This window comes from Epinephelus lanceolatus, chromosome 2, assembly GCF_041903045.1.
Source record: "Epinephelus lanceolatus isolate andai-2023 chromosome 2, ASM4190304v1, whole genome shotgun sequence".
Classification (NCBI taxonomy): domain Eukaryota; kingdom Metazoa; phylum Chordata; class Actinopteri; order Perciformes; family Serranidae; genus Epinephelus; species Epinephelus lanceolatus.
In genome coordinates, this window is record NC_135735.1 from 41,242,061 (window position 1) to 41,255,608 (window position 13,548).

Sequence of the window (13,548 nt, forward strand, 5' to 3'; positions counted from 1 at the left end):
CTCATTTCATTATCCTGTGGCATCATTACAAAAAACCCTTTATTCTGGAAGAGTTTTGGCCAGTCCGCGATGTGAGAAATTTTTACGGCTAAACAAAGAGCTGGATTTGCAATGATCAATTTCGGAGTTGTTTTCCTGAGTTCAGAGAATGGTCTACCTGAGGTACTGAAAGGAAACACTTCAAATACTTACAAGGATTTCTGGTTTGTTTTTTAGAGTTTTTGAGGGTAATGCCATATAAATAAGTGAAAAAATGCCATTTTAGACTAACAGTGAGAAACAGACGATTAGAAATGACAAACTACCTTGCTCTAGAATAAAACCTTGATGTCCTAGTGTCACATGATCTCCAGTTTAAACCTCTAAAATGAATGCATCCTATTAAGTAATTCTATATATATATATATATATATATATATATATATATACACACATATATATATATATATTTTTTTTTTTCATTTATAGACTATGACAGATATGAGATAAGTGTTAAGCACATCTTCCCTGAAGAGTATGCTGTGTGCTCTGAAAATAAATCCAAAGCATTTTACATTTGTTTATCACCGTTAGACACTGCTTTAACATCATTGACTCACCAGCAGTGAAGTCCTTGTTGAGGTCAATGAAAGCATTAGAGTGAGGGGTGCGCATTTTGACAGATGAACTTAGTGCAGTCCTCCAATCTGGAATCCTTAACGGGAGAAAAAATGCAAGGTAATGGCAGGATTTAAAAGCCGCACATTTTTGAAAGTAGTTCAAGGCATGAGAAAATTACAAACAAACAAACATAACATATTCAGTGAGGTTAAGAATGATCTCATTACCTGGTGGTGAGATAGCACACTTCAGTCATGGGGGAGTTGGTGACTCCAAAGATGTCTGGGACCATATCCCCATTGAAACTGTGGAAAGAGTTTCACTTTTTTTAAAAACAGGTTATTAGGTACATACTGTACAAACTTGTTGACACTGTCAGCGAGGCATAAATCCATGGTCAATTTTGAGGTCACAGTCAAGTGATGGTGTTGTATTGTAAAGCATTATACTTAAGTCTTTCAAATATTTTGTCCACAACAATTTGTATAATTGCAGGGGGCAGAATTTAAGATATGCTACTGGTTTTCATTTTATTGCATAGGGGTATCTAATAAACTTCAAACTCAGTGTACAATTCAGTACAGTATGCTGGCATCTTGAATCTCAACGCTGAGATATAGAATAACAACAACAACAATTAAAAAAAGTAAATCAAACATATATTTTGAATTGGAAAAACACTGTAAACACCATTCAGACTGATACTTACTCCATAACAAGAGGTTGATCTGTAAAGGTCTTGTTCAGCATGAGCCACCCACTCTTATCTGTAGAAAATGAACAGTTTCAAAAGGCCATGAGAAATGGTTGGTCTGACAAAAAGACAGCAGTGGTCTAAACAGGCTAAACAGATTATGATGTCGACAGGTCTGAACCAAGCTGAATTAAATATTGAGATGGGCACAAAAAAAAAATTAAAAAAATGGGCCTTAAATGGTAAAGTTCAAATTTAATTACAAATTTTACATAAAACACAGGCTGGTGAGTTCATACTTAGTTACTGTATTTTTTTTCCTTGTCTTTTTTATAGCACACATTTAGCCTGCTTGTTAGGGTTAGGGTTACACTACATTGGTACTTTGCCCTATCTGCCAACGTTTTCCCACACAGATGGCAAAAGGTGCTCTAACTTTACTGACAGTGCACTTGAGGGCAAAATGGGCATCCTGGATTTGACTGGCATGTCTACTCAATGAGAATCACCAGACTTTCACTGAGGCTGTACCTAATGTCTGGTTGTTCCCCCAAAAGATGAAAACCGTCGTCGCACTGGAGCGCTGGATCTGGGTTGTAAGAAGGACGTCCATCTGAGAGTCTCCATCATAGTCCCCAGGAACCACGCCGGTGATGACGGTTTCACTGAACAGAAATATTGTCCATTAAAATCAGAACAAGTAATGGTGCCCTTATGTATAACTATTCCCTCCTAAAAACTAAACACAACCACCCTAAAACTATTATTATTATTATTATTATAAATTAGGACATGTTACATGTGATGTGTAAATGGAAAGTATTAAAACTTAAAAAGCACTTAAAGTCGCATGTACCTTGGGAAAATGTCCTTTGTGAGATTAAGTTTGGGCTTGAAGTAAGGTGTTTTCGAGTCAGCCAAGAATATCACCAGTTCAGACTCTGAAAAAGTAAGAAGTCAACATGAGCATGTATACTAATTAAAGCTAATTTAATCTCCACCACGACAGTTTAGTTGTTTTCAAATAGGTAAAGCAAATAATGTATAGTCACGACAGGACCATATGTTAAATAGCCTGAGTATAGCGTTATGTGGCAATTTACGGAAATATTTACGGCTATTAGGTGCATTTTTATAATATCTATCGCCTACATTAAAACATACAATACATATCTGTAAAACGCTAAACATAATTTGTGACGTATAATACAACTGGAAGCACAGTAACGTTACTGAGACTTTAACATACGCTCTCTGATAATGAAGATGTCTGTCTGCTTATCCGCGTAGAAATCTCCAAACGCCGCCACCTTCCCAAAATTTTCGGCACCGAAAAGGTCGCCCGTTACATCCTGAAGCGCAAATGCCTTATACTGTCCCACAAAAAGTAATAAAAAGGCGAAAATATTGAACTTGAATATCCACATCCTTGTTTCAGTGCAGCTCCCCACAACAACACCGACTGTAATACGGCACACGGCTTTGCGGCAGCGTGAAATAGCAGCTTCGTTATCAAAATGACGTATTATATTAAATACATACTTTAAAGTTAGACGTCTGCACTGTTTTTTTTCAATGTTTTAGGAAGAGGGGAAAGCAATGCACTGAAATAAGCGTTAGCAATGAGATATTGGGATTTCCTCGTTTACGTCAGTGTCGTGCTGCGGGTAGTTTGACAGTTAATAGCTGTATGAAGCTAAAATAAGATAGCAAGCGCTATACCGGAAGTTAAGGAAGTTTGTCTTCAGAATAAATAAATTTTTCAGGATGAAAAGAGTAATTTAACGGAATGTGTGATAGTAAGTACACTACGTTGATACTAGTTTATATGAATTGACACTTTTTGCTATAAGTTCTTATCTAAAATGCCACGTAAACGTTTTACATTTCTGTTGTGTAACGGGGTTTACCGACTCTGTTTTATTTTGAAGGACAATATCGGAAATACTTAAACTTTTGTAGCGAATTTGACTATTCTGAAACCATGGTGTAAACATGGCGAACTTGGCAGATGTCGGCTGGAAACTCCTGGAATTCAAAGCCCGATCAAAACGATCAGGTCAGACTTCTTACTTTGCATGACACCGTGCAGTGTGACGCGCCCGATTGCTACTGTTGTGACGGTGCTTGTGTGAGACTGTCTGTTTGTAAATCCACCGAAACACGGGGGTTACACTTGTCTTTAGCTTCCCATTTAATTTGTCCACTGCAGTGACGGTACAAGCCTGAAAGGTCAGAGGTGTAAATGTGCAGCACTCGGGGGCTATTTTAAGACCTTCTCAGCAGGTCTCATTTCGCTGTTATATCCCACTCACAGTAGACTGTACTGTGTGCGCTGCATGAGGTGTGAGTCGAGGGCCTGTGGAAATCTGGCAGGCTGTGTTATCCCTGCACCGGGAGTCAGTCTGGCACTGGCAAAAGTGATCCCATCATGATACTTTGAAGATTGTACTACAATGTAAATATAAAAACACCACATTAAGTGTTATTTATCACCACACATATGATCACTATTTGTAGTGATGAAACTGAGAAAAACACCACCAGTTATAATCAGATCTTGACTTACATCCACATTATAAATCCACAACAGAATGACTGCTGTGATTGTAAACGTACTGTACTGCTTGGCTGTGGTGATACATCGTTGGGTGTGCTAAATAAAAATTCCATAACATTACTTTCATAAATCATAAAGTGGTGTCACAATAACTGCTGTAGTTTGGAAATCTGTATCTGCAATCATAGTCATGCATATGAAAACATATCCTGATCATAGAGCAAATAGTATGACTTTTCTGTTAATTATAACATGTAATAAGGTGCATCCATTCTCCCAGGTTTCATTTGACAGCAGCATTAACACAGCAGTGCAGCATTCTGGGATCATAGCATTTTGAAGTAAATGTTATGGAGCATAAAGTGCAATAATCAATCATGTGCTGTCCTTTTGTAGTGATGTAGTTATTCTGCTGAAGCCCTTCTCATGATTGCATTGCCATCATATAGTAATTCATCATCTGTATCTCTAAAGGATTAAAATTACCTGCATTCCTAAACAAATACAATGCACTGTAATTCCTTGCATGTTGTTCATGATCATGTTAATTCATTGTTGATTCATGCATGTCTAAAATCTAACTCTGTGCTATTAACTCCTTCCTGTGAATTGCTGTAGATTTGTGATTTAGCTGAGAGAGACCATTGGCCTTAATTTCACCTTTTGAGAATGGCCGCCTCAGTGGCTGCGAATGCCCGGCCCCGTCGGAAAGTTCAAAGACTTGGTAAGTAGTGGCAGCATATCTGAGGAAAACAATGCAGTCTGCCACACACAGAAGGCCAGAGACGACACGGGGGAAAGATCACAAGAAAACCATTTTGTTATCTGGACATGAGAAGGTTATAATAAGTCCCAACATAATTGTTCCACCATCACAGAAACAATGTTTGCCTTCATGTGTTTTAAATTGGAAATCACAAATAAGCAATTACTATATCTCCCTTTCCTCATCCTCTTGAAGTTACTATTGATGTAAGTATTTTCATATTTTGTTTCATATTGGTTACTTTGTTTCGCTTTTATGAGGTAACCAGCTATGTTGAGATTAAACCATAATTATTTTTTGATCTTTGATAAAACAAAACAGAAGACAGTCACATGCTCAAGCTCTGTTGGGCTGTTCGCAAACCTGATGGACAAATAGTGTTATATTACCCATAATCTTCGTACTGTTGACAGTGTGTCTTGTGTTGCTTGAGCTACATGAATAATCTTTTTGTTCCTCCACAGTAAACATGACAAACCCAGAAGTGACACTTAATAAATGTACAGTGTTAATAAAGCCATATAGTATACTGCATCCATAACAGTGTTAGAGGCCGGCACCAGTGAAGTTAGTCATGGATTGTTTAAACCCAGTTAAACACCGACTTGCCACATTTGTCTGATCTCACGTTAGAAATTAAAATTGCAATATTGGACTTCCTCTATGCTCTTTTAAAGTGTTATCTTTAAAGAGATGGATTGGCTTTGTCCCCTGCAACTTTTAAGCTGATGGAAATTATGCTAATTTCAGCCAGAATGTGAATTTTTCAGTACCTGTGGTATTGACCCAAGGTCGAACCTATTAAAATGCAAATCTCAGCAAAGGGAAAAGTGTCTGAAAATAGAGAAAGTCTAACAGATGGGGGTTTCCCTCAAACTCCGGCTCTCTCTCAGCTCAGAGGAAAATGTTCAGAAATATCTGGTGGTGAGCCACATTACCATTTGAATTTGTAGCTCCGGGCCTGAATATTGTTTTGTGTGCTGAGCCCTTTGTGGTGTGTGTTGCAGTGAAAAACAGAATTTACTGATGGCATGTGTCTATTGTTTGTTTTTTATTATTTCCTCTGCTTCATAATTTTCTCTTAAATTAATTGGGAACAAGAGAGTTAGATGGGTAAATGGGGTATTCACAAGCTGCTCCTAACTGCAGACCTTTTTCACATCCAGGCTACATATTGGAATAAAGGAAATAGAACCATTGTTAAGAATGAAAAAAATGAGCAATCACTTTGTAACTCTCACATGAACCATGAAAACCATGATACTTTATCCATTTTACCTAAGTCCAGACAAGTCATTAAGTCACAGTGTTAAAGGGATAGTTTGGATCCTTTTAAGTGGGGCTGTATGAGGTACTTAACCATAGTCAGTGTATTACACACAGTCGATGTCAGTCAGCACGCCCTCAGTTTGAAGAAGCAGGCAGTAGTCCAACATTGAAGCTAAGCAATCTACTGCTGTGGAAGGGCCAGCAACAGAATGTATTTTAGCCACCTAGAAAAGTCCAGCCCTAAAAAATCAGTATCATTTTAAGCTTTATATTGCTCTCTTTAAAGCCAGACTCCATTGAGAAAAACAATGATTTAATATTGCTGAACACAGGAGCTGCTGGTCTACCGCTGACTCAATCAGATAGTTAGTTTGTGTTGTTGTGTGACTTTGGCATCTAAAACGGTTAGTTTGGATTCACCAAAGTCACACAATAACACAAACTAACTATCTGATTGAGGCAGTGGTAGAGCAGCAGCTCCTGTGTTCAGCTATGTTAAATCACTGTTTTTGTCAGTGGAGTCTGCTGTATTTGACGAGAACATAGATGGGGAACTGACTCCCCGTCAGAACAGGCTGTGTGACGGAGAGGTAAAGCTGTGAAAATGCTCTCAATATAGCTGCCCCCATCCACAGCAGTGCATTGCCTAGCTTCCATGTCGGCACTCCTGCTGCTTCTCCAAACTGGGGGTGTGCTGACAGACATCTACTGTATGTAACACACTGGTACAGTTAGGAACCTCATACAACCCCACTTCAATAAATCCAAACTACCCCTTTAATAAAGATAGATAGACATGATTCAGACTCAGGATCCATCAGACAACCTTTAGAAAAGGATGTTGTAGGCAGATATTTTGAACACTTGTGAAGTTTGTGCATAACAAATGTGTCCTTCTTCAGGTTCCATCTATGAACCTCTCAAGCTGTCTCATCTCCAGCGTGAGGATGAGCCCCTATGGGAGAAACTGGACCGCTACTACAATGCTGGTAAGTACATGTATTCACTACTGACAACCTATCAATAGTGTGAGGCCAGGGTCACCCAAAATTTAGAGCTGTAGGTGTCTGAAACAAATGGCACTGCTGAGAACAATTTGGCAAGTGCAATATGCGTGATTGGCCACACAGTTTGTTCCTGATAGCGTGTTCCAGGAATTGATTATTTTTCTCTCCTACAGGAGGCCCACTCAAAGCATTGCCATGCTGTTGAGTTAATTTATGCGACTGTAAAGCCTGCAGTTGTTCTGTCATTGCCAATATGCTAAAATGGCAGCCTTGGGTATTGTGATTTCATCTTGCAGATATACAGTTTTGTTTGGAGAGAAATTGTTCTCGGCTGGCAAGACAAAAGCGAGGCATGGGGGTCCCGGGTGTTACAGAAGCAAAAGCATTCACCCAGCAAGCACTGACCTGAATTTAATTCCACACAAAGGTGTCCTGACTTGGCTTGGCACTGCACTCAGCCGGTAGTATTTGTTAGTGGGGAGTCGGTGAAGAATCATGTGGGAGTTACTGCACTAGATAATGTTACTGTTTGGTCAGGGGGTTTCAACAAGAGTAGGAGGACAGAGACCAGATATTGACAAGAATAAAGAGTGGCTGCACTTCTTCATTACAGCACCTTTTTAACCTTTTCTCTAACCTTAACAATAACAATACAGAACAACTGATAAATTGCATAATTAACCTAAACAGTGAACACAATAATTGCAGGAAATTTGAGTAAAACAAGTGATTAGGATGAATTTTAGCAGATTATTTTTTGTCAATATTGCCTCAGATGTTTTTCTGATATTTTTAAGTATTTTTATTTATTTATTTTACATTTTTCTCCATCTGTGTTGTTTTTTATTTCTTGTTGGGGTTTTTTCCAACCATAAATAGCCTACTTGTCCTTAAAAGACTTCTTTTTTGACAAATTCAGCATTTTCCTCTTGATGCCTGGCCATTAGTCTATTAGCACTTTGGCTGTTTTAACTACATGATTTACTAATGCAGGATGAGGCTGTTTAGCAGAGTGAATGCTCTGAGAGTATAGCTTGTGTTTAGGTCATCCCCATGCCCTTATCCTGAGAGTTCCTTTTTAATGTTGTTGCTTGAATAATAATCTAAATCTTAAAATAACAATTGCACTTAGTTTTCTTTATAGAAATGAATGAAATGCTGAGATATAGGCCAACTGTATCTTTTTAAAAAGTTTTCTTTCAGGACTCACGACCTGTGTGAAGCTTTGTAAACTTTGTAACACCATTTGTTACCAGCCAGCAGCCATATTGTTTTCGGACAGGCAACTCGCATTACGTCACCCACTAGCAAACGCTTTTATTGTTCCTATGTGGTGCAGTGCACTCTGATAGCTGTAGGTTTTTAACCTCTTGAGCAAAAGCAAATGCCACCTCCTTTTCCTCTGTTTTTTTATTGTCATGTAGCACCAGATTCAAAAGTTTTGTGTCATTCTTCCACAAAGGCAGCCCAGTTTTTTTTCAATGACCATCTTTCCAAGATTAATACATCTTCAACATCTTAAGTTTCAAAATAATTTTATAAAGGTTTTCAAAAAGAAAAAAATGTCAGGGTTGGGCAGGCACATTCCACATTGCCACATAGAATACTTCAGTGTGCAGAACAAACAAAAGTAAACATAACCCTGAGGTGATTACAGTAATATCTTATATGATACAACAGCCCTTTCACTTTCACCCCTCCCCCACCCATCCCCCTGTCCCCAGTTTTTTGCCTCCATTTAAAAACGTGAGGGCACAGCCAGTACATATGGATCAGGGTGGCATCATTGTTTTTGCATTTGTCACACGTGGGGGTTGTATCAGGGTAGATGCTAGATATCTTAATCTTAGACGTGGACATTTTGGACCTTAAATTACCTTAAAGACCTTAAATTGTAATAAGCAATGTCTTGTGCAGAGAGAGGATTTATGCGTATCGAACTGCAAACTAAACATCATGATCGATGGCGTCAGGCTATAGTTCCAGCCCTTCCCCACATATCTGGGTGTAAAGCTTGACAGAACAGTCATTTAAACAACACCTGGTCAGTGTCCAGGCAAAGCCAACATCTTATGCTGCACTGATAAGCCATCTAGCTGTTACCTCATGGGAAGCCATGACGAAGACACTGCGAATTTCCACCAAGGCCTTGGTGTTTTCAGCCGCCGAGGTCTGTGCTCCAGTGTGGATCTGTAGCCCCCATGCAAAGAAGCTGGACACTGCACTCTATGCCGCCCTATGGACTTTCTGCAGATGCCTACAAGCCACCCCAACAAACCAACTGCCTGTCCTCGCTGGTATTGCTCCAGCAGAGGTCAGACAAGAAGCAGCCATGCTGGCCCTCCCTCAAAGGGCACAGACGAGTGAATCCCACCTCCTCCACAAGATCGCTATGGAGACACCACTGTGCTTGTGTCTCAAGTCCTGGCACCCCTTTGCCACACATGCCTAAGAACTGCTCTATACAACACCATCTGATACCTCCAAGGCTGTCTGGGTCAAGGCAAGATGGAGGGACCAATGGAAGTCAGCAGAACCATCAAGGCTCCACCACTACACTGAAGACCCCACAGATGTTCCCGGCCAGAACCTGCCCCGAAAACAATGGACAATCCTTAACCACCTAAGGACAGGCGTAGGATGTTTGGGGTTAGCAATGCAAAAATGGGGTCTCTCGGACAGAGCCCACTGCAAATGTGGGGATCCACTACAAACTGTGAAGAACCAGCTGCCCCAAACACCAGCCACCAAATGGCAATCATGGACCATGGTCTAACTGACTTGGACGATGCAACACTGGACTGGCTTGCCTCAACAGAGCTGAAGGTCTAAGGACATATGCCAGAAGAAGAAGAAGAAGAAGAAGAAGGATTTATGTATTGTTGAAAGAACAGAGACCCATTGGTCTGAAGATGTAAGTCCCAGATGTTGTTCCCAGGCTGCCTTATCCTGTCTGGGGGTGAACATGTAAGCATTGAGATGTTTCTATATAATTTAGAGAGTGCACCTCTGTACAGTGGATTGAATGAAAGAAACATGTCGAATGGGTTGGTATCAGGTTCTGCAGGAAAGCAAGGTATATTTGAGCGAACATATTGTCTGATCTGTAAATATACACTGCCTGGCCAAAAAAAAAGTCGCCACCTGGAATTTAACTAAGCAAATAGGTACGAGCCTCCTATTGGATAATTACTGCATGGGCGATTACCTTTCAGCTGGCAACAAGTTATTTAACCCCAACTGGTGCAATGAGTTGCTTCTCATTTCCTAAACAACCATGTCGAAAGACACATCCCGTGGTCATGGAAAAGATGTTAGTCTGTTTGAGAAGGGTCAAATCATTGGCATGCATCAAGCAGAGAAAACATCTAAGGAGATTGCAGAAACTACTAAAATTGGGTTAAGAACTGTCCAACACATTATTAAAAACTGGAAGGATAGTGGGGACCCATCGTCTTCGAGGAAGAAATGTGGCCGGAAAAAAATCCTCAATGATCGTGATCGGCGATCACTTAAACGTTTGGTGAGATCAAATCGAAGAAAAACAACAGTAGAACTCAGGGCTATGTTTAATAGTGAAAGTAAGAGCATTTCCACACGCACAATGCGAAGGGAACTCAAGGGAGTGGGACTGAACAGCTGTGTAGCCTTAAGAAAACCACTAATCAGTGAGGCTAACCGGAAAAAAAGGCTTCAATTTGCTAGGGAGCATAAAGATTGGACTCTGGAGCAATGGAAGAAGGTCATGTGGTCTAATGAGTCTAGATTTACCCTGTTCCAGAGTGATGGGCGCATCAGGGTAAGAAGAGAGGCAGATGAAGTGATGCACCCATCATGCCTAGTGCCTACTGTACAAGCCTGTGGGGGCAGTATTATGATCTGGGGTTGCTGCAGTTGGTCAGGTCTAGGTTCAGCAACAGTATGTGCTCAAAGAATGAGGTCAGCTGACTACCTGAATATACTGAATGACCAGGTTATTCCATCAATGGATTTTTTCTTCCCTGATGGCACGGGCATATTCCAAGATGACAATGCCAGGATTCATCGGGCTCAAATTGTGAAAGACTGGTTCAGGGAGCATGAGACATCATTTTCACACATGGATTGGCCACCACAGAGTCCAGACCTTAACCCCATTGAGAATCTTTGGGATGTGCTGGAGAAGGCTTTGCGCAGCGGTCAGACTCTACCATCATCAATGCAAGATCTTGGTGAAAAATTAATGCAACACTGGATGGAAATAAATCTTGTGACATTGCAGAAGCTTATCGAAACAATGCCACAGCGAATGCGTGCCGTAATCAAAGCTAAAGGCGGTCCAACGAAATATTAGAGTGTATGACCTTTTTTTTTGGTGGTGACTTTTTTTTTGGCCAGGCAGTGTAAATATCGGAAAAAATGTGTCTTGGGTAGGTTGTATACTGAACAAAAATATAAACGCAACACTTTTGTTTTTGCTCCCATTTTTCATGAGCTGAACTCAAAGATCTAAAACATTTTCTATATACACAAAAGACCATTTCCTCACAAATATTGTTCACAAATCTGTCTAAATCTGTGTTAGTGAGCACTTCTCCTTTGCCGAGATAATCCATCCCACCTCACAGGTGTGGCATATCAAGATGCTGATTAGACAGCATGATTATTGCACAGGTGTGCCTTAGGCTGGCCACGATAAAAGGCCACTCTAAAATGTTCAGTTTTATCACACAGCAGAATGCCACAGATGTCGCAAGTTTTGAGGGAGTGTGCAATTGGCATGCTGACTGCAGGAATGTCCACCAGAGCTGTTGCCCGCGAATTGAATGTTCATTTCTCTACCATAAGCCGTCTCCAAAGGTGTTTCAGACAGTTTGGCAGTACATCCAACCGGCCTCACAACCACAGACCACGTGTAACCACACCAGCCCAGGACCTCCACATTCAGCATGTTCACCTCCAAGATCGGACGACGAGCATGCAGATGAGCTTCCCTGAGACGGTTTCTGACAGTTTGTGCAGAAATTCTTTGGTTATGCAAACCAATTGTTGCAGCAGCTGTCCGGGTGGCTGGTCTCAGACGATCTTGGAGGTGAACATGCTGGATGTGGAGGTCCTGGGCTGGTGTGGTTACACGTGGTCTGCGGTTGTGAGGCCGGTTGGATGTACTGTCAAATTGTCTGAAATGCCTTTGGAGATGGTTTATGGTAGAGAAATGAACATTCAATTCATGGGCAACAGCTCTGGTGGACATTCCTGCAGTCAGCGTGCCAATTGCACGCTCCCTCAAAACTTGCAACATCTGTGGCATTCTGCTGTGTGATAAAACTGAACATTTTAGAGAGGCCTTTTATTGTGGCCAGCCTAAGGCACACCTGTGCAATATTCATGCTGTCTAATCAGCATCTTGATATGCCACACCTGTGAGGTGGGATGGATTATCTCAGTAAAGGAGAAGTGCTCACTAACACAGATTTAGACAGATTTGTGACCAGTATTTGTGAGGAAATGGTCTTTTGTGTGTATAGAAAATGTTTTAGATCTTTGAGTTCAGCTCATGAAAAATGGGAGCAAAAACAAAAGTGTTTATATTTTTGTTCAGTGTACTTTGCAGATAGTTTATTGAAAGAGAAAAAGCAAATAAAGTGAAATACATCTTAAGGTTAGTTAGAATGGTAACATTTACTAAGCAGAGATTTCAGCATCACTAAAATAAGTGCCAACAAAAATGCTGGCCTGGATAGCATATTTTTTTTATATTTCACACTCATTTCAAACTACATGAGTATGGCAAACTCAAAACTAAATAAAAATGAGTCATGCTTACATTTACAAAAGGCTGTCTCAAATCACTAGTTTGAAACTAGGCAGTTGTTGCAAAGAACTAAAAAAGGAGACAAACAGAATGGATGGATGGATGGATGAATGGATGGATAGTGATGGATTTACAACTAGCCGCTGTAGCCCAGTCCAGGTGATGGTTCTGGCATGTGTAATCAGTGGAGGAGTCTCCAGCCTCACTGCAGGAGAGATAAATACACATTAGTACTGATTACTAAATTACCTGCAGCTGTGACTGCAGCGCTGTGCCAGCCACTGCTACCTCCCAGTACACACAAAGAGATCACACTCAACTGCCTGCATGCATGTTTAACTGCTAAAGTGAAACCAGCTCTAATACAGAAGTGAAGATTTCACTCCAGAAAGATGAATTTGGTATGAAATATTGCTGTAATAAACGCCCGTGTGACTGGGCCACTGTGCTGGCAGAGGGTTAAACACCAAATTTAAAATGTTATCACACTGCTGTCAAATTTGGTGCTGCAATTATGCCAGTATACCCACCGCAAATGGAGATCTGTTTGTTTAATGATACAGCTTTCTCGTGCCAGAGGTTTGACTTGTCATTTTATAAAAAGCACAGGTGTCGCTAATAGCATTAATGATGGTTCCATTCCACTTAGGTTTGCCAGAAAGTAATGCCAGTGAGCCAGCATGCACAATGGAAAAGCCCTGGCACTGCAACACCTAAACTGAATGCGGCCGTTAATAATCGTATTAGTTACACCTGTGTTTGGACAAATCAAAATGTTTGCTGTGAGAAGGGTCTGTGTCCTGGCCAGATTAAGCCTCGGCGAGAGGAGATGTGGTGGGAGGCAAAGAGGGAGTAAAT

At 40.6% G+C, this 13,548-nt stretch overlaps 2 protein-coding genes across 4 annotated transcripts in view; one reads left to right on the forward strand and one right to left on the reverse strand.

The window, feature by feature from the left end:
- The window catches only part of itfg1 (integrin alpha FG-GAP repeat containing 1), a 190,447-nt gene extending 187,654 nt beyond the window's left edge, over positions 1-2,793 (reverse strand). The window contains exons 1-6 of the mRNA XM_033622339.2: positions 2,544-2,793; positions 2,151-2,235; positions 1,826-1,959; positions 1,310-1,367; positions 828-905; positions 600-694 (exon numbers count right to left, since the gene is read on the reverse strand). Of these exons, the coding sequence (XP_033478230.1) occupies positions 600-694; positions 828-905; positions 1,310-1,367; positions 1,826-1,959; positions 2,151-2,235; positions 2,544-2,721 (628 nt within the window). The 5' untranslated portion in view covers positions 2,722-2,793. The remainder of the gene's footprint in view (positions 1-599; positions 695-827; positions 906-1,309; positions 1,368-1,825; positions 1,960-2,150; positions 2,236-2,543) is intronic.
- A 440-nt stretch (positions 2,794-3,233) lies between these two features.
- Positions 3,234-13,548, forward strand: part of phkb (phosphorylase kinase, beta) — a 149,389-nt gene continuing 139,074 nt past the window's right edge. For 2 of the 3 annotated variants that reach the window (XM_033632931.2, XM_033632923.2), the window contains exons 1-2: positions 3,246-3,353; positions 6,792-6,878. In XM_033632931.2, the coding sequence (XP_033488822.1) occupies positions 3,290-3,353; positions 6,792-6,878 (151 nt within the window). In that variant the 5' untranslated portion in view covers positions 3,246-3,289. Of the gene's footprint in view, positions 3,354-4,472; positions 4,579-6,791; positions 6,879-13,548 lie in introns of all 3 variants that reach the window. The other variant, XM_033632936.2, reaches the window with a different exon arrangement.